This window comes from Zootoca vivipara, chromosome 3, assembly GCF_965207765.1.
Source record: "Zootoca vivipara chromosome 3, rZooViv2.hap1.1, whole genome shotgun sequence".
Taxonomy (NCBI): domain Eukaryota; kingdom Metazoa; phylum Chordata; class Lepidosauria; order Squamata; family Lacertidae; genus Zootoca; species Zootoca vivipara.
Window position 1 is genome coordinate 76644594 of NC_142586.1, and position 24999 is coordinate 76669592.

Below are 24999 nucleotides of genomic sequence, written 5' to 3' on the forward strand. Positions count from 1 at the left end.
GCTTGTCCAATTTTTAAAGATTATTCCAATTACGATTTGCAGTTTTATGCAACATCTCCTGCCAAGACTAAAAAAGAACTAGGAAAATTGTTCTGGAATGCACATTTTTGCTCCTCCACTTTCTGTGCGAAAAGATAGGTTTTTAAATTGCTTTTAAACTGTCTGGCTATCTTTTCTTCGGTAATTACCCTGGTAGAAACTGGTAAAGAGATTACCTCCACTTCCCATGCAATTAAGACCTATAATACATCCACTTAATTAAGCAACAAAAATTGCTCACACAAGAACGCATATATTGGCCCAGATCAAAAAGTGCTCATATGCAACTTCTCATGCTTCAAGTTGCGTCCCACTGATTTTTCCCTCCTGCTTCAGCCCACATTTCTGTATCCCATATTATTTTGGAGGATACTATAACCTTCAGGAGCAGCTTTACAGGGGTCTCGGGTGGAGAATGGGGTTGGAATTCCCTGTTAACAAGTGACCTTCTGCTTTTGTTTCTTTGGCTTGAGGCCACTCTATAAAATGACAGAGATTTTTTAGTTATAGCACAAGATACAAAAGCTACCAGTATACTACTTTTGGTGGGTTAAAAAATCAACTTCCTGAATTGATGTTGATGTTGCTTTGGGGAACTGTGCTAAATCACTTTAATAGATTTAATAGATTTTAAATATCCTTACCTTTTCTAGTAAGCACTGTAGCATGCAAAGAGTTAACAGTTCAAAAATGAGTTCTCTGCCAGGATACTGTGTACTATAATAGTGATGGGGAACAAGACAGGCAAGTAGCTTAACTACCATGCAATGCAGAACTGGATATACATGAAATGAATGGTATTTGTACAAGAGTGACAAAATGTGAGCATCTACGGATTCAAAATCAGGAAAGTAGCCGAGGCTTCTGGAGATGAAAATCAGCAAGCTTTTGCTTTCAATGGAAAACGGCACAGTGAAGGAAGCAAGAAATGCTCAGGGCAGATAGCTGGTAGGGAACAGGAGGATAATAAGAGCAGGTGTTAACAGCAAAGCCAGGAGCTAAGAGCAAAGCTGGGTAAAGTAATAAGGGGTAGCCTGCAGGGAAGTCCATGGAAGGAAGAACAAAGACAGAACAAGTCTGTTTTGATATGTGATGCTTTCGGAGAAGCAGTTAGGATGGATTCTGGATTGAAAGAAGTAAAAGTGCTTGTTTATATGAAGGAGACGGATTCTGTAGGAGTGGGAGTTAATAGACCAGAAGTGCAATGATACTTATCATCTCAACTGTTCTGGGAAGAATTCAATAGCTGGAGATTGAAACATTAGTACTGTGCTTTATCAAAAACTCTCTGTTACAATATATTGCTTGGCAGCCAAGTTACTTCCAACTCTGCTATCTTCTTGTAAATTCTTCACTATTAAACAGGCAGCTCAGTGCTCCCAATATTGGGGCATGTTCATAGTTAAAACCTGTTAAAAAATTAAAGAATTACAGTGCTATTTACTGTTTAACATGTACAGTTTCATAGAATCTGACAATCATTAAGAATGCAAGTGCTGTAACAGATGCAAAGAAAGCTGTAGTCAAGAACCAAGAAAATCAAATCAAAGAGATCTAGCTGGAAATAAATTATAAAAAGTTTGCAAGCAGCAAATATTCACTAACAAAGCTAATCTGTAATGTTCTTTGTGGGTGGGGCTGGTTATAAAGGCATTATGACCTTAGCAGTCCAATAATTGTTTCAAGGGTATTTCTTCCCTGTAATATATTTTTAACTAGCTAGAATGTATAAATGGAGGTTTGTTTCAGAGCTCTCTGGATAACCACGAGAAATAAGAAATATATAAATGGCACATACATATAAGCATAATTAATGAAGCATGTTTTGTTCTTGGTTTTTGTTTTGTTAACCACCAGTACTTCTAAGTTCAGAAGTACCCCTAAAGTGTGTTTGCAACTCCCCACACCCAAGTCAGTTAGAAATTGTGTTTTGATAGAAAGTTGATAGCATAAGTGAACCCACAATAAAAAGTTGCTGTGTAGACTGCTCCCATTCAGGATTCCTGCCAACCAGCCATGCTGTCTCCTATGATATTACAAGTTTTCCTCATATCCCCCGATAATCAGCCAGTATTTGATGCCCAATTAGCATATTTAATCCTCACTCCACTGTATGGAATTTTTCTCCAAAAGCAGGGTTGTGGTTTTAGATGAGCATTTTTATACATCTGCAGATCCTTGGATTACAGTACTGAGCTGTATTACCTCTTCCTTGTGTATTGATGGTACCATTTTGTCTACCTAAGGAATGGCACAATTATATATGATGAAATTTTACAAATGTGTGCTGAGCATGCATTGTCACCTCAAACATTTAAAGTGACGATATAAAGCTAGCAAATCTACTCAGTTAAAACATAATTAATCTATAATGTAGTACAATGGTACCTCTGGTTACGAACTTAATTCGTTCTGGAGGTCTGTTCTTAAGCTGAAACCGCTCTTATCCTGAGGCGCGCTTTCGCTAATGGGGCCTCCCTCTGGCATGTGATTTCTGTTTGTATCCTGGGGCAAAGTTTGCAACCAGGAGCAGCTACTTCTGGATTAGCGGAGCTCGTAACCAGAGGTACCACTGTATTTCTTCCATGGAAAAAATAGTAGTTTGATATCCGAGATATTCTTTCATAAAGGACAAAAAGGGATGATGCTATAAAGACAAGATATAAAGGCTGAACATTTTAACAGCTAGTAAAAATGGCTCAAGCGGGCATAGAAGGGCAGACAATCAAATTTCAGATACATATTTAAATCAGGAAATCTTTGTTCACAATCCCTCACTTATGCTTACTGAAGAAGCTTGAGCCTTTCAGAAAAGTCTGATATCTATAAATACAGATTTTAATCTAGCTCCAATTTCAATGCACCAAAGTGAAGAACAGTATATTAGCCTCAAAGGTCACAGACTTTTGTTTGCAACTCTCCAAATAAGGTAGGTACAATTAAAAATGGATTGCTCAGTGGATTGATTTTGTTTCAAAACCAGTCTAGTCAGCCATATTTGGGACTGGAAAAGACTTTTCCTTTAAATTAATACCCTACGTTGCATGTAATGGTCATTTCATGGACAGCAGGGAGGACTGCAGTAGGATCAGCATAAATGGAGTGCCACAGCTTACACCAATGAGAGCACTTTTCATTAAGACAAAGCTACCATTGGATACAACCCACTGAATTTTCTTGTGTTGCTTATCATGCAGTGTCTGTTTGCTCCATGAATGTTTTTTTTTTGAAAATTACATTATTTTTCCCCTGCAAGAAAATCCAGTTACTATTATTCAATATTTATCCCAGTCTGAAACTATTATCAATCTGAAAAATGTGCTGTAGGCTTTGGAAGGAGAATCCGTTCCAAGAAGTGACTAATGCAAAGATAACTTATATACCTCTTTCAAATTCAGGACCATAAATCATACCAATATTCTTTTCTCATAGAAGGGAAGGCTTGAATCAGCACAATCCATTATAAACTTGAGTTTTTGGAATCAACAATAGACTTCAGCACTCTTGGAGATCAGATCAGAGCACACCAGGAATCTTGATGTTTATAGAGTACCATATTTAACTGCCAAAGATAATTGAAAGCTTATAGCCTTGAAATAAAGTATGTTACTAAAAAGCTAGAAACATTCAGCACACTCAGGTAGGCACTTATTTTTGTAAGGATATATTACATTACAGTAAGATATAAAAAGGTCACAAATAAGAGTAATAGGTAGTTTAAAATACAGTAGTACATTGTATGTGTAATGCATGTGTATCTGCACCATCCAAAATCATGTTGTCTTCTGGATCCATAGTAGAGAAAACAAATCAACATTATCAAATATACCAAAAGTAAAGTCTGTAACACCTGATCTGAACCCACTGAGGTTTGCTTGCTGGAACAATTTTCCATTAGAGGTTTCAACAGTAATACCAAAATAATCTTATTAACTTAAGTCTATAAAGGCTAATTGTATCTAGTTGGCTTAGCAGAAACTAATCTCCTATATCAATCTCCTCATTAAACCATGCCCCATCTGCTATATTATATACTTTCTCTTCAAAACAATACCATTTTTCAGAAGTGCAAAGAGGTGAAGCAGAAGAACTGGGTATGCCAGTTCAGGCTTGTTTTAAGTTACTTACAAAAATTATTAACATAAACAACCTAGCCTTTAATTTATGAACTAGCTGCTATGAAGTAGACCAAAATCTCACATTGAATACCATTAAATCTATGCCCGAGAAAATGTTTTTTAAATCATATTTATATAGCAAACTGCATGCAAACTCCAATGTAACATTTATGTTTCATGAAGAAATGAGAATGAAGGACCAATTACATGTGAAAAACATATCAGTGGAATAAAAATTGATGTTGATTCTGCAGATATATTCACATATAGATTCTGGCTCATTCCTACTCATGGAACTTTCATCCAAAATGCAAGATAATTTTTCTTACTTTTTTTTTTTTTACATGGAGGATTGATTGACCGTGGTGATGTGCACAGCCTCAACTGTCAACAAAAGCTAGTGCTCCTGTAGATGTCTTAAGCTTGTTATTGAATGACAAGGAAAGCTACTGATGTGATTGCTCCAGAGTGTCTCTCCAATCTGTAGAAACTTGGTACTCAGATGAGCTCCATCCTATGTAATGGGTTGGACAATGGTTGGAGCACAGGTGGCGCAAGTCCCAGAGTGAATGGAATCAAACACTGATTGGTGATAACTGCACCTACCATGTGGAAGTGGCAGCAGCAAAAAAAGTGCATTTCTCTGCCACCACTGCATTTTTGGTAAATTACCAGGCAAAGCTGTTTCGGTGGATAAATGGTGGTTATTAGGTCCAGCCCAGTAATGAAAACATTGCATGGGGGCTCCAGCATGCAAATGACCTATATTTCTCTATCCACTTTCTCCACATCAGTTGTAATCTTGTAAACTTCTATCATGTTGCCCCTTACTTGCCCTTTTTCTAAACTAAAAAGCTAAGTAGTCTATGTAGGGAAGTTGCTCCAGCCCAGTAATCATTTGTGTGCACTTATTTGTAGCATTTGCAGCTCTACCGTATTTTAGATAGATAGATACACTTTTTAATTGTTTAGATGTGGCAACTAAAACTGCGTACTGTACTCCAAATGTAGCTGCACAGACTTGTATTAAGACAAGGCAATATTTGAGTTTTCATTTTTGATCCTTTGCCTTTTTCACAGCTACTGACTCAGTTGACATTTTTGTTTAATGATCCACAGTGACCCCAAGTTCTCTTTCCTGGTTAGTGTACTTTAATTCAGAACCCATCAATGTACATGTGGTTAGAATAATTTGCCCCACTGAACAACATTTTAGGCTTACATTAAACTTCATTTGACATTTTGTTGGATTTTTCATCTACTTTAGTAATATTTTACTCACTATCCAATTTGATATTCACTATCTTGAATGGCAATAGTTATGGCACAATCTGCACATTGCTTACCCTAACTCCAAAAACAATATTGAATATAAAGGCAATATTGAATATAAAGATTTTCAATATATACATGTCAGGTTTTCCCCCTTGAAACACTGAATATATTATTAAAACATGATTAGACAATGACAGAAGGCTGTAATAACTATGTGGTTCTATCTGACTAAATCATACTTGGAGTAGAACCATTATATTCAATGAACGCTAGTCATCACTAACTTAATTCTATTGATTTCAACAGGTCTAAGAATGACTTAGTTGAACATAACTGACAGGCCAACCTATTTTCAGGTGCAACAACAAGAATGTGGGACACATTAGTGAGTTTAAGTAGGGTTGTTAACTTTTCTTATCACTGAACTAACAAATAGCCCTTACTAAAGCCTAAACTAGACAATAGGGGGAGATGTATAAGCACCACTAATATGCATTTCACAGATAACTTGTAGAAACATAATTATATAAGTATTTCCCCAGCCCACTTGCAAGGCCTAACCAATGAAACCGAGCAGTGGGCAAGGGTATGCTAATACGGTATCATTTTCCAGCTACATGTTAACTGTGGAAACACGCACCCGCATGTATCTCCATAAGCTTGGGCTATGCCAGAGATGGGGAACACTTGACCCTCCAGATGAAACTGGACTCAAATTAACTGCCCCAGCTGATATGGCCAAGAGTCCAGGATGAGCTCTGTAGTCCAATAACACTGAGGGGCGGGGAGTGTGGGTTGTATAGACTCCTACGGTTGAGCTTTGCAGTACAATCCTGAATTTTTATATTCAACAGGACTTACTTCTAGGTAAGTGACCATATGATTACAGCCTCCCTAATTCACCAGAAAAGAACTCTATACCTATATTTTATAGCACAGGTATTTGAAATACTTAACATTATAGGGGGGGGGAATTACAGTAACATGCTATAGAAACTGTAGACAGAAACCACACACAGCCAAAAGCACAAATACTGTAAAACTATTTTCAGAAAAACTGCTTTGTTTTCCCAAATATGTAACAAGAGACATGTCTTTCCAATGCATACATTTTATTCACATACACTTTCCGTTGCATAGATTTAGTAGTCTATATCCATATCCATTTTCATTACTTAAATGTCTACTACCAAGTGGCTAATATTCTGGTTTGTAAAAAACGTTTCGATCACATCAAAAGTATACTAATTGAATTCCATTGAGCACCCTCTCAATCCCTGGATATCTGAAAGGTACAAAAGCCAGTGGCTCGATTCCATCTTTAGCACATTACTGCACAACAATATAATTCCTAGAGGAAACAATTCATATCTTTAAAGTTTTGTACAACACAATAAATACTGAACACTGAATCAGAAAGGTTCTTGGGAATAGACAAAACTTGTTTTCATTGAGAAACTGGCTTTATAGTTCTTAGTCCCCAAGAATACACTTTTAGGTTGCAATCTTATACACATTTTCCTGGGAGTAAGTCACTTTGAACTCAGTGGGACTTACTTCTGAGCTGACATGCATTGTTAATTTCCCTTAGATAAGTGAATGGCTGTCATTAACTCCTATGGAGGGGGAAAACAAAACTATGACACTTGATATGACTGGCACATTGTGAACGAAACCTGCCACCCAGCCATTGCCACTGACTGATCCAACCTCCACTGAAAGATGCCAATATGTACACAGACACAGGGCCCCGCGGTTTAGTGATATTTTCTTCTTCCTCCCACACCAGAATGGCAAGTATTTAGTTTACATGAATTTTATGCTTGAATTTACTGTAGACATTGTTCTTTTACCATTATTTTCTTAGACATGTGGACTGACTTAGAATATATACCAGGCCTACCAGATGTGAAATGGAGGTGGGGAAAAGCTACAAATGGCTCTCTTTATAAATAACCTTACCTAAAACTCCAGTTTCTTGTATTTTCTCTTCAGGTTTACTATCAGGTTTGTAACCATTCTGTTCTTCAGCTTCATCCTCACCCCACCATGATGGTTGCCCATATAATGGTGTGCCCCGAGGAGGCATGGCAGAAAGATCTATATAAACAAACAAAATAGATTATTCATTTGGAGCAGCAAGAGTGACACTATGAAAAAATGGTAAAGAATAGAGATGGATTGTGGCTAATGTTGTGTTTACACTGCTTCCAAAACCAGGATGCAGAGTACATGGGAGTGTGTAAACAGCCTAAGCTATCTACATTCTGGATAAAATGTGCTAACATATTGCTTGCCTAGCTGCTCACACACATTTAACTGAGCTGGGCTCATTTCTTTGAGGGGCAGCTCATCAACCTGGAATCCTTCTAGGAGAAGGAAAATTCTGATCCTAAACCTCCACTTCCTTGTGGGATATTTTGTGGGATTATATTTACTTATCTTAGGAAGTAAAACCTACACAAATCCGGAGTGGAGTCTGGTTGGATTGTGCCTTGTACACCTGTTTCCAACAACTCCTGCAGCCAATTGGTGCCAATCATATTGCTCTGCTTTCCTTTGGGCCACATCAATGAGGCTGACCAGCCCAGGACCTCCATACACACTGCCCAGGCTTGTGACCTAGGGAGGGTACGCTGGTGCTGCTATTGCAGCGGTTTGACTTAACCCTTAGATGCACACTCCATTGTGTCTTCAGACAGATGGATGCTAACAAGGAAGGCCCCTTTGCTTCACAATGAATAATTATTTTCCACTTTCCTCCTTTTAATTTTTTTTAATGTCTCCAAATATGGTAGTTTGACAAAGAAATACTTGTTTTAATAAAAGTAATAAATCATTCACCGGACTTCAAAGCTGCTACAACAAAATTTCATTCCCTTTAAAATGAAAACACATACAATGCAATGTGTCAGATAGCAAAGCCAAGCTGATTTAAGAAATACAAGGGATCTGACAGTTAATTGTAGCTTTTTGTTTCTATTTCTGCCGTAACAGCCAGAAAAGCACACTGCTAGAGGCAAGTGATACAGAATGAGGAGTTCTTTCCTACTAGGCGACTATACAGAATGGAAATTTCTTTGTAGAACTATAACCATTAGGTACTATTACAAAGTAAGAAACAAACCTAGCAATTTTTACAGTGGCATATGAGGCAATTGATGGCCCAACTCCTCTAGACCTTACCTAACTCAAAACATCTTACATCTTACAGTGGCTTGTCAAAAGTTAATATATTTTAATAGCTAGAACTGTACAAATTTATTTCTCTCACCTGCTGCTTTCTCTTCAGATTTCAGTGTGTCTATAACTTTGTGGTGCACTTCAACAATGGTGTCTTGTACCTTTGGCTGTGTAGATTTGGCACTGGTTAGCTTTGATCCTTCTGCCTCCGAGGATTTTTGAGATAGCTGCAGTTGACTTGTAAACTTCTCATGCTGTATATTAGATAATCCCCCATCAAGCAAAGCAACAGAACATTAAGTATTCAACATTAAGTGTTAATAAACTACTATAAAATGAATCACTCAAAGTATTCAATATTAGCCATATTCAAAGCAGACCCGCTCAAATCAACAAACTTAAGTTACCTAAGTCCATTGTTTGTACTGGATCAACTTAAGTTGGGTATCACGCAATATATTGATTCTAAACCAACTGGTTGCATTTGCAGATAACACTGAGACACAGGTTGTGTTTCTTAGCTGACTTATCTGTCTGAATATATGAACCTGGCTCAGGAAATTAACTATTGTTCAATTAAAGAAAAGACACCATGGTTTGCTGTTGATTTATGCACTGCAGCTCACTTTAACTGTGGTTTGTTGTTATGTCAGATTCCAGGATCCTAACGTAATACTTGCTTTTGTTGACACCCCAGCCACTTGCTTGACAAGCAACTAGAAAAGAATGCATGAGGCAAGGGTAGCTAGAAAATGAAATTGTTCCCTGGGCTAAGAAACTGTGATTGGTGCATTTCTATAAGTAGCCTTCCCTCCTTTCCTGCTTGACAACAGACTCCTTTGCCTGCTCACCTTCTTTCTGACAAGCCCTTCTTTTCAAACCAACTTCCCTAGCTTTGCTACTGCTTTACAAAAAAAGAAACACTTAAAGTGGTCTCCAAATTACGAACATCTATCCAGAACTTTATGGTGAAAACACAATTCATCTTAGGAGGTTAACATAGTTGTTACACTTATGCAGGGAAACAGAAATAACTGAAAAGGAAATAAAAGAAAACTGATATTTTCTATTTCACACTTCAGGGTCTCCCCACACATACACACACGTTGTTGGGAATTTTTTTACTTCTAACTGCAATGTAACCCCAAACATTTCCAGCTCTATTTAACACACTAGGCAAAACAGCAGTTATTTTGGGGACTGATTGGGTGAAACGACGACTCATTTTTGCTTGCTAGGAAATGTTCAGGGAACGATTTGGTAAAAAGCCTCCCTGCTATGGTTTGGAGGTGCTGATTGCTAATGTGGAGTAGATGCAGGGAGAATTTCCTTCAGGGTATGCAAAAGCTCCTACAGGGAGGCACTAGTTCATTCAAACTGCAAGCATAGCAGCAGCAATCAAACAGCAGTCACACAATCTCCCCAAATGCTTGCATGGGGGCTGCTGCTTAGTGAGACTCAGGCTTTAGGAGTGCAGCAGTCTAACCTGAGAAACAATAAATGTGGGCTATATATTTTTACCTCAAGCACTTCTTTATTATTATTATTATTTTTAATTACTTTTTCATTGAGAGTTTTCAACATAAGATACAATAAAAACCAAGCTAATTAAAAAAAAGAAAGATAAGAAACAAACCGAAAGAAAAATAAGGAAAGGAAGAAGGAAAACTAAATGAATATGCAATACCAAGCCCTGTCTCACAATTATATATTAATCCTTATTTCACACAGAGAAGAGCTAACCCCTCTTTCCTCAGCCTCACACCGTGAGGGAACTTATCAGGTCTGCCTCTTATGGAGGTCCTTTCCTCTTCTGTCCACCACCTTCCTGTGTGTATCTTCATTTATGCCAACTACAAATCTTCAGAGAACCAAAGACACATATAGACAGAATGAACAGAGAGTTAAAAGTGACAGAAAATGCATACCTTAAGGGCTTCTTCAGGAACTCTCATCTCTCCTCTGACTACAGTAAAAAGATTAGTATGTACAATCCGATAAGGAAATTTAGTGATATTTGTCTAAGTCCATTAGAAACTTCAAATTTTATGATAAGTACAGTATATGGTTTTGGGGAGCAAAATATTGCTTGCAGCCTCCAAGGTTTAGAAGATAAAATGACATTGCTCCTATTTATGAATTAAGGGGACTGCATTGATAAATATTCTATTATGTTGTTCTTCATTAATTTATGCTAGCAAATTTATTTCATGTGGATGTTTAGCATAAGCAAAATAATTCTAGTTACTGTCAACCAATGAATATGTATGCCCATAACAGCAAAATATATGAGCATTTTAAGTATTTCCCTAATTTTGACATCAAACCAAACCTTAATTTGATTTGAAACATAAAACAGGTAAAGTTGAGAGTTGCTTGTTTGCTCCCTGCAATATGAAGCTTCCTAAATTTAGTCCCATCTTTATTGTGCAGCAACTTCAAGGTAGAGGAGAGGGGCAAGTTCTGTTGCATGAGCAGAACCAATAGTGTTGGCTACAACCTCGCGAATCTGTACGACTATATGGAAAGGTCTTCAAGTATATCTGGTTTCTGACAGTAAAGCCTTGACATACTGCTATACTAACAACCATGACAATTCGTTTTTAGTTATCTCAACATTTCAGAGATAAGATTTTTAATCCATTTCTTTCTGCCACTTGGTTTGTGAATTCCGAAATGCACCTCTACTCTCTTATTATTGTTATTCAGTAGTTACATTTACACCCCACTCAAGTACCCAGAACAGCTTACCCAAAAAATTAAATAGAATTGTTAATATGTAAATTCAGGAAGAACTCTTTTTAAAGGCAAACATAGCACTAACTCATTCTCTTAAAAAAAGGATATCATATCCAAATCTCAATTTATCATCAAGTTTTAGAGTGATATATGTCTGTTCTGGAATTCGAACATCATTGACAAATGTCTGGTGGAAAAAGAAGAAACATATTATACCTTCTACCAGTAATGAACTTCTATATGTGAATATAATTCTTCTTGTAAAGTCATGGTACCACATGTCACTATTCAATTACTGAAAATATTATAAAATCAACCTTACTTGCCCAATAAAAAATTCAGAAAGGATATGTGCATATATAGAGATCTGCCTTTATTTAATGCCAACATGCCCTGGGCCTATCATGAATTACTTACAATGAATCTGTTAATGAAATATGCTATAAACTTGCTGTGTTAACACAAGCTGTTCCCACAATAGCAAGATACCTTTCTCAAAAGATACATGGCATTTATGATTTTGTTAGACTGGATCTAGGGCAGAACCCCATGAACTAGATGCTTCTGTGAGTGGAATGTGGGTGGGTTTTTTGTTTTTAGTTTTGCTGATTCCTGCCTCCTTGTAGACTTCAAAGATCTGCTTAAAGTTTAAGCCCCACCTTTCTAAAACTGTGGGGTGCTTCACACACAATTTGTAATATACCATAAGGGTATAGTGTTTAAAGTAATGATTCTTCATTTCTTTCAACTTAAGTAATCAAAAATATTTGTTCAGAGCTCTCTAAATTGTTAAAGCTGAATTACATCCTGAAAACAGAACCATCATGTTTATCTTACCCCATTCAGACTGCCTAAATCCTTTACCAAGTGTTCATCAGTAGAGGCATCATAGTTGACTACAGCATGTTGCTTGTCCACACTACGTGACTGAAATATTTAGAAGATAACATTGTAATTTCTATTAATATAAATATGGATTAAGTAAGGAATTCATAAATCTTAGTTGTTTCAAATGACACCATGAAGCTACTAGGAAAAAGTTATGAGACTAATGTTGTGAAGGACTTTTAAGGTTAGAGAAGGGAAATTTAACCTGATACAGGGACTAAAAATAAAAGCCAATGGAATTGTTCAAAAACAGCTGACAGTGACAATTACTAGAAAAGCTGTTTATTTTAAAGGCTGAGATTTGCATAATCTGCAGAGAGGTAGTGTGACTGTCAGGAAGCTCAGCAAAACAGTGAAAATGATCAGATCTGGAGGGAATATTTCTATAGCTAGCTAGCTGTTCTTTTAAAATAGATAACTCAGTAGAAAATAGGAAATATTTGTTGTTTAATAACCTTGAATAATAATGGAAACAGGTTTGTGGGCAATAAATTATCTAACAGAAAATCAAGAACACTCTCTAAATTGTGTTCTCATCAGTATAGCATGTAGTGAAAAAGGTAATGTGAACTTCCTTCCTCTATTCTCCCAGCTATGCAGATAAACTGAACATACTAAATTTAGTTTTTGTTTTTTTTAAAAAAATAGTAACTAAACCAGAATTTTTACCCTGCTGGTGTTCATATTGGAACAAATTTGGAGACCTTGCCCAACATCCTTAACAGCAGTCTAACCTCCAAATTTTGAAGATTCCCATAACCTGAGATATGAATAAGCCTTTATCACATGTATATAACATAACCCCTTTGCTTCTCTGCTCTTATGAGCCATGATTAACCAGGAAGCATATGATGAATCACAGCTTTTCTCATCAAACTGTAAAACTTTGGTTACCAGCTTCAGACCAAGACAGGATATTAAACACTCCCAGTTTCCCAAATTGGATGAAAATGGAAAGTGAAGACTTCCTTGTTTGTTCATGTTGCAAAGGGGGAAACAAGGTGCGCACGAAAAATGTTTGTTCATATCTTGGCTTATTAAGCTCATCTGATCTGAACCAGTTCTGTGTCAAATTACTTGTATGAAAACATCAGGTAATGCTCCAAAAAGTAAAGGCTAAGAAGCTTGTTCATATTTCAGTGTATTAAACTGATCGTCCCAACCTGGCTGAGATTCCATCACAGCAACTGTTCTGAGAAACAAACTTTGAATCTGCAATACCCTCAACAGAGATCTATATCACTCATGACTAAATTGCTTAACACTAAGTGGCTGACTAGAGTACCATCCCTCTGATCTGGACATAACTGTGTACCTCTATGAAGTGTATATGCAGTTCTATCAGTCATTCAATAATTTAGAGAAACTAGAAAACAGGATTCTTACTTTATAATTCTAAGACTGCAAGTGCCTACCTGAAAAGATGTGTTTAACTGGCAGCAGCACAAATCTGCTTGAGTCAAATCTAGTCAAATCTAGTCACCTATAGATGACACAGATTGATTGCTACACTGCACTGTACTGATGTGCTCACTGAGTGCAGCGCTACTAGACTTCCCAGTAGCCTACACAGCTGCTTAGCCTAATTTTAACATTCCAGCAGAGACTGGTCACGTAAGATTTTAAAGCTATTTATCCATATTAATAATTTATATTATTTGTTGAAGACACTCAAATGTAGGTGAATGCTTGCTATGGAACACTGCTTTTGATGCCTTACTTAGATGGTGATTTATAATTATAAAAGCTACAAAGATGCTTTTAGTACAGAGGTGATTTTAATACATAGTACCTTCTACTTTAACCATTTAAGTGGTAGCCAAATTTACTTCACAAAACATGTGAACTAAGATGTAAAAAGATTCAGTTTTGAAGTCATGGGAAAATCCTATTTTCCTAAGCTTCCCATATAGATATGGGAGTATATGGGGAAACATTTAAATAGTACAGTACTAGGAACATGAAGGGTGGGACTCAGGGTAGTTGCTCCATGAATTGAAGAGTTGCACTTCTGGAACTACCATGAGCCTAAATCTCCTTGCAAAGCTTCCAGATGACAAATTATTCCAATAATCCAATCAAACATTGAAGCAATGTCTTTAGCGCTACTAATTTGTTTTGAAATTTGGAACAAACAGATCTGCAGCAGTGAGTACTGGATATACAGTGGTACCTCAAGTTACAAATGCCTCAGGTTACAAACTCTGCTAACCTGGAAGAGTTACCTCGAGTTGAGAACTTTGCTCCAGGATGAGAACGGAAATTGTATGCTGGCAGCACAGCGGCAGCAAGAGGCCCCATTAGCGAAAGCACGCCTCTAGTTAAGAACAGTTTCAGGTTAAGAACAGACCTCCGGAACGAATTAAGTTCTTAACCCAAGGTACGCACTGTATAACAAAGAGCTTTCCTGCATTTTACAGACAAACAGATGTGTAGCCTACAGTCTCTAGTTCAGGCATAGGGAAACTCGGCCCTCCAGATGTTTTGGGACTACAACTCCCATCATCCCTAGCTAACAGGACCAGTGGTCAGAGATGATGGGAGTTGTAGCCCCAAAACATATGGAGGGCCGAGCTTGCCTTATGCCTGCTCTAGTTCAAAGGCTTTGAAAAGGGTTCTGTTCCACGAATGCTTAAGATACAATATATCTCCTAGTCTCCATACTGCTACAAAATTAATATATGTATGTTCTGGAACTTGCTACTGTGTTAACAAAATTACTTTTTAGAGCAAAGTGTTTCATTATTTTAAAAAGTGTTTTCAGATTTCATTTTTTTCTAGTTCAGGACTTGAGGAAATAAAAAAATGGGGGAAAGGGATTAATCCTGATTTTTTTCTAGACCTTCACATTTCTATGAACTTTAATCAGGAATTAATTCACAACTATAATGTAACTCAAATATTCTCATATTGCTACCCAATTTCCTGCTTGTCTGAAGGCCTACTGTAGACAGAGAGGTTATGTTCTCACTTCATGATCAGAATGGCCCATAGGTCTATATGTTTATTACTCAGCCACATGTTAGACTCATGCCATGTGCACATGTCCACTAACTAAAGCAAACTAATACTATGCAGTCCCTATAATCCTGTTCTACAGTGTGGAAGAAAGATTAATTTATTAGAAGTTAAAGACTGGAGCAGCAAAACACTTAGCATTTCAAAATATAATCCTCAAAAAGAAATATGTATCAAGGGTATAAAATCTCAACTTCCAGCATTCACAGTTGGGAGAACTGACACAATTACCTGCAACATCAGCTCACAGTCATCTCTTCCCACAAAAATCATCTCTCGTGGCAGCCTATGACGGGTGCCTCCACTGCTCACCAAAAACCAAGATGTTAAGCTCATTTTCTGCTTAGCTGATAAATCCTCACAAGGCTACGTCATCCTGCAATAAGAAACAGATAAAGAGAGAAATATTTTATAGTTATTTTTATCTTCAGTTATTGTTCCTAATAGGGTTTGTATATTTTCCAACACAGAGAAGCTGGACAACACAACTAACACACGATTTTCAGCTATAAGGATAGCTTCACAAACTGCCTTTTCATACACAGATGCAAGGAAATAAACATGCACACCATGTGTGAAGGATACCCATCTACTTTTCCACACAACACACATTGGGAGTCTGCTATTATCAATCACAGCTGCCCAATACATGTACATAAATATGGTACATGAAAAATATACACATTTCCCACACACACTAATGCATTGTGAATAGAGATGGGGGAACCCGGGAAAATGGGGGGGGGGGAGACCGGGACCAGGTTTCCCCCCCTGTTTTTCCCCCCAAAGGCTTTGGTAAAAACCCTGAAAGAAATCTGGGTCCCCCCATTTTTCTGTTCCCCCCAGGCCTTCCCATCTCTAATTGTGAACACCGTGGCTTAGAAGAAGAAGAGTTTGTATTTGATATCCTGCTTTATCACTACCCTAAGGAGTCTCAAAGCGACTAACAATCTCGTTTTCCCTTCCTCCTCCACAACAAACACTCTGTGAGGTGAGTGGGGCTGAGAGACTTCAGAGAAGTGTGACTAGCCCAAGGTCACCCAGCAGCTGCATGTGGAGGAGCCGAGATGCAAACCCAGTTCCCCAGATTATGAGTCTACCGCTCTTAACCACTACACCATGCATAAACATGAGCCAGTTTCTCCTCATAGATTTATTCAATTAATAGGGATGAATGCAAGAAGTTCAGTAGCTTTACAAGGCTGTAAAAAAATGATCATCGGTTTTCGGTAAGCAGAGGATGTTTTAACAACATATGGCAAAATTTATTTCAAGTAATGATTTCTGCTTCAAGGCTTCTCATGCTCTTGATGATACAATTAAAATGCTACCACTCACACACGAGAGATGCATCAGTACACTTGGGATAGTCCCAAGGTTTGCCAAAACTCCAAAAATCTTTAGGGGAAAAACCCAAGGAAGGAAACCCCAAAATAGCTCTGTACAAACTCAATGTCATAGAATGCTCACTGACAAGAGAAAATTTTGGAATGCTGCCTTCCTTGAGAAATTGACTAACAATGTTGTGACTACAAAAGGAAAAGCCAAGCCAAGCCAAGCCAGAAAAACATTATGGCACCCCTTTATTTTGTACACTATGAGTTCTGGTAGGGGAAATGGAACAAAGTGGCTAGAGAGGGAGGGAAGACACATATAGATTTCAAGAGTTTAGAACGGCTTTTAAAATTTTCAATAAAGTTTGTTTAAAAAAGAGAGTGTGAATACTGATCTCTCTCATTATCAAGGTATGTCATTTACAGATTGACGTAGAGACAGAAGAGAGTGCTGCCATTAGACATCAATGAGAAAATTCAATATTTTTATATAGGTAGGATTGGGTACATCTACCCCACACTATCCACCAAAATCATATACAAATCATTGAAACAGGCTCATGAGAACTGATCAAGCTCAGTCAGCATGCAATGCTGAGTTTTGGATGGGGTAGGGAGGAAAGTTAGTACAGTAGCGGTGAAATGGAATGAAATGACATTAACCCTAAACAGAAGTGTGCCACATGCTGTGCGGTTGCTACAGGGGCCCATGTGTTTTGCTTACCACCTAGCCTGATTTTGGGACAGCTCAAAATCTTGCTCGCTACTGTATGGCATTTTGGTTGACCTAATAAAGGTATTCTCCTACTGTGGATTTTGAAACAAATATTGTGCTGTGACTTAAAATAGAGCAGAATCTAAAAGATCTGGAAGAACACAAACAAACAAGCAGACTATACTTTTAGCAACTGGCAGGATTACAAATATGCTGATAAAAATACAACTAGCAGTGAAACATATTAAATTTAAAAATGTAAACCCAGATAACATTATATATTGATATTGAACAGGAAGGTTTTTAAAAATAAATAAACAAACAGAAACAACTAGGTCAGGACTGATTAATCAGAGCACTGTAGCAACTGTTGATGAACAGAATAAATTAAAATACCTGAGAAGGGTTTGTATATTTTTTTTATTCCTGGCAGTCATAGTAGCTTTAGGTAGCACTTGCAGAGATAAAAGGCTGATGGCAGCCTCAAACTTTACTGCTACACCTAGCAATAAGCGAACTGGCAGAATAGTGACAGATTTGCAACCCAGATACATATTTTAAACGTCTTCTTAGAACTCTTGTCAACCTACTGTATAAAAGCTGGTTGAAAGAAAAACCAAGAACACAATCCTATGCATATTTACGAATAAGTGGGTCACGGTGGTACTTGTGGTCCAATCCACACCTGTTCAGTAAGACTGAAACCATAGAACTGGTGGGAAATCTCAGGATCTGGGGCTGAACGCAGTTGTCTATGAGGCACTTGAACCCTCCCCAGACCACACCTATGCCCCCCTAGGACACACTCCTCTAAGGTACTATGCCCTGTAGTTATTTTGCCTGGCTGGAATGTGTCCTGAAACTGTGCTCATTTTTCTAGCACATGCTTCTAGCACACATGGACATGTGTGTGTGCAGTGTGTGGCCATAGGTGCAGGAGTGCTGGATTGGCTCCACTACCATACATGTACTGCACAACTTCCCCACTCAGCAGCAATCCCACTGTTGGCAAGCCAGGTATGTTATATATAAAAACCTGTGACTGAAATGTAGCCTACTGTACAAAGGTAGGCGTCATATCCATTGTTCTGTCCACTTTTTTGTCCTTGAGCTGAAAAGGTTTCCCCAGTTCTGCCAAGTAGGTTTTAATGGAAGAGTCGAGTCCATTACCAATTATCAAGTGCAAACATGCATTGCAAGGAAAATACTAGATGGACCACTATTGTCACTCTACTGTACATAAAATTGAAAATTCCTGAAAGAGCTGTATTTGGTTCCCTGACAGAAACAGTAACATAAAAATGCAGGTGACATCACACTGAATTTAAATACCCAACATTAATGCATGCACACTTTTAATGGAATGTACTAACCTAATAAAAAAGCGTTATATTTCGGCATGTATTGCAGTTTTCATTTGAAGGGAGGGGCACTGTTTTTACAGCTTTGGGAATTACATTCTTTAGCTGCTTTGTACATAAATTATTTTGTTCAAAAGTGTGTCAAACAGATGATACAACAGCTGCAAAGCTGCCAATATAATCCACATAATTCAGAACTTTAACTCCATATTCTGTGGGTGTAACCCAGTTTGGAAAGAACAGTTTCTCTGCCTGCCAATATTTGAGCTAAAATATTATCAATGGAATTATTAAAATATGAAAACCACACCACAGAATATGCCCTTGGTTGTGGTTGGGGGTTAGAAACAGCAATTGCCCAACACAAATACACATGATCAAAAGTCCGCAAGCCTTGAAGACAGGTGACTTAGTGTCAAGCAGCTGTTCCTATTACTTTGGAACATTTGGTCCAGCAGCAGCAACATTTTGGTCCCTCACCAAAGATCAAGTTCTGTCTAGCCTTGAAACATGTAAAGTAGGCTAAGCTAAATGTCACCTAATCAACTTTATGGTTATATGGAAATTTGAACCTCAGTCTCCATAATCCTAGTCCAGCACTCTATGCATTACAGACAATGGCCCAAGACACTGATGATTGCTTATGCTCTTGTCTGGAGATACCTACAATTATACTCAGTGGAGTACCTTTGCTCATGACTGCAGCAAAGCTATAACAAGCAAGCTGTCTTCACTCCTGCCCTAGCTGGCAGAAGACAGCTTGTTTCTAGCTCTACAGCAGTCAGGGGCAAACATAAAACCATGATGATATCTAAACAAACATAGATAAACTGTTACCTACAGAGTATTCAAGTTATATTTGACTGCTTCCAAATAATGCCCCATAAACTGACGACCCTTCAGTTTGTCTGGCGTGCAGCCCTTATTGGTAATGACTAGCTTCAACAAAACTTACACAATCATAGCTGCCAAGTTTTCCCTTTTCTCGCGAGGAAGCCTATTCAGCATAAGGGGAAATCCCTTTAAAAAAGGGATAACTTGGCAGCTATGTACACAATTGCAAATCTGTTCCAATTTGAATCACATGCCAGTACAACTATCTAGAAAGGCAGGAGTGAGGGAGAAACATGTTTATTAGTTTTTATTACATTAGGCAATATTTAGCTGATGCAAGTACTGAGTAAGAATGCATATTCCTTTTATGAAATAGTTCAGGAAAAGACTCTTTTCAAGGCAAATTTTAACATTAGCCCATTTCTTGAATTACAACGCACACCGAGAGCATATAAGAACACGCCCGACATCTGTTTTGAAGTATCTGGTTTTTTTCAATTATAGATGACAACTCCTTTTGTTTACTGCTCTCATGACAAAGACTTCATCATTGGCCAATTATTTAAATGTATCTCATTTTTCATCTCTTAAGACCAACTCAAAGCCTATTGCATTCTCAACTCTGCCTAAATTATTCAAGACCCGATTTTTAAAAAGCCTTAATTGGTAGATCTGCAGCTTGAGATAAATGAAAGTGAACATACAAGAGGAACCTAAGACTTAGTACATTATTTGGGATTTAGGGGCCAAGAGGCCAAGTGATTGCAGCTAATTCCACTACCTAACCCAGTCAGCTAGTTGCTAATTCATGCACTGCCTTAATTCAATTCTGTGGTATGTATGTGTGTTACTATTATCAAAACAATATACAGTACATAGAAAAGGGGAGGTAGAAGTGGTAAGGATGCATGATATTGCAAACTCATTGTAACTGCCTAAATTCATCATGCTTCTCTCTCGGAGCTTGGTGTCTATTTCTTTTCTTGAAATAAAGATCATGCTCAATTTGGAAACTAATTTTAGTTCATGGATAATCTTTGATCACTTCTTCAAAGCAGAATTTGGGACTTGCTCAAGCAGATAGGAACCTTAAAATAATACTGTTCATAACTATGTAAATTCTAGTTATGCAACACAGATTTGTTACTTATTACTACCGGTAGCTTGTTTGCCAAATAATTTATAACTATCTAAATAAAAAAAAGTATCAATATTAATCACCAGCAAAATCTCACATACCCAGCTAGTTTGCCATTACGAATATTTTTCACCTTGTAGGTTGATAGGTTGATATGAATCCACAGTGTATCCAAATTCTCCCAATTTACCTTACCTGGAATACATATTTCAATAATACTGAAAACACCTTAGAATGGATATCACTTTCATCAGTAATACATCAGTATTTCCCTGGTCAAGTTGGTAAGGTCAAGATTATGTCTTTAATTCTTTTCATCCACTTATATGCTACTGCGTCTAAAGGTAATCAGATTACTGCATGCACGTTGTGCCATGCAATGGCATAATAAGCTTTCTTCCAATTGCCCAATTTCCACCTGATCTCTCATTGACAGGACTATATTATGTTTGTTCTATAAAATTAAACAAATATACAGGGATTTTCATAACTTTATTTCTTTTGCACCAAATGCATGTTTCCACTAAGATTCCTCACTAATATAGGAACAGTGTTTTGGAATTTATTTTGAGGTTCTTTTCTTTCATTTCCCTTCCAGTTTATGCAATATGCATTGGCCTCAATCCACCTGACACAGATTTATTTGTTGTTGTTGTTGTTTTAATTACCACACCAAGTACCCTGGACAGTGTGGACAAACCATCTACAACTGAGTAACTGAGATTGTGCACCAGCCACCCCATAGCACCTACTTCTACACTGCCTCAGTCTGAGGATGTGGCTCTTACATAACCCTTGAAGTCCTAACAATTTTATTCTCCTGAAGCGTCACCCACTCCTGCTCCACAATAATGCATGAGGGTGTAACTGAAGAATAGACTACAGGCCCTTAAAAAATAGCAAACAGCTCTCACATGGGAGGCAGAACCACGGGGAAGATCAAGCCCTGCCACTGCCAGTCTTATCAAGGCTTCAGATGATTCCAAGCCTTTGTTCAGACATCTTCTCAAAAACAGTTAGCAGGGCCCACGGGGAGCTGCCCAGGGTCCTGATTTACCTTACCTCGCCCCAACTATGATAGGAAGAATCTTTGGTATTCTTTACTAGTTTCTCTGAAGGCCCCAAGACCCAGAAGAACAGGATAATTAGGCGCCAAAACCTTTCTCATGTTGCCAGAAATTTGTAGGTGTAGAACCCCAATGCTTAATTGTACCAGACACATCTGATACCCCATGTCATGTTTACTTGGCTTTGGCTTGTAATGCTTTTGGCTTGTAATGCTCGGAGCTTGTAATGCTTACCTCAAGGAAGTGCTGAGCACTGCAATCCTGCTCCCCAATAAATCTACTGTGGGGTTAACTCCTCCAAAACCAGCAGTTTTCTTTTGCAAACACAGTCTATTTGCCTAAAATCCTTCAAATGGCCAAATATCTGTGAGGCTTGCAAATAATCTGTGACTGTTCAGTGTGTGTGTGTGTGTGTAAGATCAAATTCTCACAGCTCAGAAATCAGCCAAGATATCCCAGTTTTGGAGAATATTACTCAGATTTCAAAGCTGATCTAATCTCAAATTTTGACATCTGGATTAAAAAAATTGTGAGGAAGGTGTTTTACCAAGTGATATATCATTGTATTATAGATGTTGTAGTCCAGGCATCCCCAAACTGCGGCCCTCCAGATGTTTTGGCCTACAACTCCCATGATCCCTAGCTAACAGGACCAGTGGTCAGGGATGATGGGAATTGTAGTCCAAAACATCTGGAGGGCCGAAGTTTGGGGATGCCTGCTGTAGTCTGTTGGATTGAGCAAAAGACAGCCCTTTTTTCTGTGTTCTGGTCATTACTTCACCTACAAAGCATGGAATATGATTAATGAATAGGTTTCCTTAATACCTACCAATAAGCCTTCTAGCTAGTATTCATAATAAATGTAAGCATCAGACCATTAAGCAGAAGCTTAAGCAACTATTTTACAGTCCGATTTGAGCCAGAGACACAAAACTTCTTAATTGTCCCCCATAATAACATGTTTTAGTTCATATAAGACCACCAGAATTAGAAAGGAAGACCAAAGCACAATTACATCAACTCAAAAGCAGAAACTATGTTTAACGGCTGAGCCCCCCCCCCCTACTTTACAAACAAAAGACTGCTTGCCTCTTTGCCAACATCCCAGAACTTTCCCTAAACAGTGGCTGTTTCTGGAACAAGGACCCTAAATTCTGATGTTTATCTGAAAGCATTTCTGACCACACAGGAATGGTGTGTTTCTTAGAGGTCCTCAAATATACTAAAAATGATGTGAAACAAAATTAAAAATCAGTCCTACCAATGATGTGGGACAGAAAATTTCTCAGTCTGTTTTTAATATTAAATGCTGTAACCCACCCTAGGACCTTAGAGTGAAGGGCAGGTAATTAATAAATAAATAAATAAATAAATAAATAAATAAATAAATCACAGTACTCTCTTTTCATATGGAAACTTTTCTATTTCACAAATTCATTAACAGCGAACAGATGCCAACTGCAAATAGGATATTAGATGTCTGACTTTCAAAGTTTTTAGGTTTGTTTACTAAATATAAATAAAATGAAACATGCTAAGTGATGCACATAGAACAGTCTGCTTAAGAAAAAAACCTCTGGTATTTCTGCTGAATTTTAAATAAAGGTAATGTATTTACTTGAATTTAAAATTTGCCTTACAACTACATTAAAGAAAACATTAATGCGACACTAATGAATGAAAGTACAATATGTCCATTTATAAATATATAATTTTAAATTTACTTTTTTCAAAATATCAAAATAATTGCAAACACAGCAGTGACACTCACTTCACAGTTTTGCTTATACCCACTCTTTAAATGGTTAATTTGCAGGATGCCATAACACTATTTTCTAGTATTTAACCAAATGATACCATTCCGGTTGCAAAATAGCCATCAACAATGAAGAATATATTTAACAGAAGGCATTATTTGTGCCTCAAGTTCTCTCTTCAAGCTGTATAATCATTTTTTTGGCTAATACAAAAAAAATTCAGAAATATTTTTACAAATATATTTGTCCAAAGGTAATCATTCTTCCTTGTAGGAGACAGTTCCTACTGAAAGACAGTTCTTGCACTGAATGAAGTTTTTTTAGCAGCTTGACTATAAAGTTAACTCGGACGGTAGCCAGATTCTGCACGCAGATCTGCAGGACCAGTCTTTCCCCCCAGAACAAGACAGCCATTGGAATAGCAAACTCGGTATTGGACTGTGGGAAGTAGTTCCTCCGCTCGGGTACGAAACTGAGAACTTTGAGCAGCACCAGGGGAAAGGCCAGCTGGACCCGCCCTCTGGAAACATAGCCCCTTCAAACTCATAGACTCTTATATCCACCCCGAATGACAACTCCCATAGCCTTGTAAAGCATTTTTATTTTTAATAGCTGGTATATGACCGTAATAAAGCTTGATTGATTGATTGATTGATTACTGTACATCACTTAGAGACATAGGGTGTTGGTATATAAATTGTTGAAATAAAATAAAACAACTCCAAACCATGGAATTAAGAGTGGCTTGTCTGTTCAGCATCCCCATCTCTCGCTACAGTAATCTCAAGAGACAAAGCAATGACCATTACCTTCTGTTTATCACAAATTATGCTTTGCTATAATATCTGGCCAAATAATAATAAAACCCTGGAAACAACTGCCTAGGCAGATGTGTTTCAGCAGGAGAAATTCTTCTTCTGAGGCTGCTTTTGACATGCAGATCTGGACTAATTTTGATTTGACTTCTTCAAGCTCTCTAATTCTGTTGGAGTCTTGAAGTTTTATCAGAGTGCTGGTAACATTTATGAAGAGCTAATATAGCACAGTGATTGCAAGCATGAGCTATGACCTGGGAAGTCCCAGCTCAAATTTCAGCTCAACTATGAATTCACTGGGTAGGGGTGAACTCATAACAGCAAGCCTTCTGGATCAAACCAAAAGACCCATAAACTGCAGTATCTTTTAAATTTTATTGTTTAAAAGCACGATGAATAAAAACACAAATATACATAAGAAGAATACACAAAGTTACAAGTTCAGAAAAAAAGAAAAGAAAAAAAGAGAAAAAAGAAAAAAGCTATGAAGCCTTATCTAAAAAAAACATTCAAACCAAGTCTATCCTCTAGGAAAAAAAGAAAAGATACAGAATATATACACTCATTACCTTTGTACACAGATACTTCCCATCCCTTTTGTTATACATTTTTATCTATCTTGTCTTTCACAGGTTCTTACTAACAGTATCCTTTTTTCCTTTTTCTTATCCATTCCAATCATTTCTAATTTTCTCAAACATCATTCGATATCCATGAG

The 24999-nt window shown here is 37.5% G+C and overlaps 1 protein-coding gene across 10 annotated transcripts in view; it reads right to left on the reverse strand.

Moving 5' to 3' along the window:
* The window catches only part of CEP170 (centrosomal protein 170), a 70697-nt gene that overhangs the window by 40806 nt on the left and 4892 nt on the right, over positions 1-24999 (reverse strand). For all 10 annotated transcript variants that reach the window (XM_060272876.2, XM_060272875.2, XM_060272874.2 and 7 more), the window contains exons 2-7: positions 15492-15636; positions 12192-12281; positions 11460-11541; positions 10544-10599; positions 8707-8869; positions 7395-7532 (exon numbers count right to left, since the gene is read on the reverse strand). In XM_060272876.2, coding sequence (XP_060128859.1) covers positions 7395-7532; positions 8707-8869; positions 10544-10599; positions 11460-11541; positions 12192-12281; positions 15492-15596 — 634 coding nt within the window. In that variant the 5' untranslated portion in view covers positions 15597-15636. The remainder of the gene's footprint in view (positions 1-7394; positions 7533-8706; positions 8870-10543; positions 10600-11459; positions 11542-12191; positions 12282-15491; positions 15637-24999) is intronic.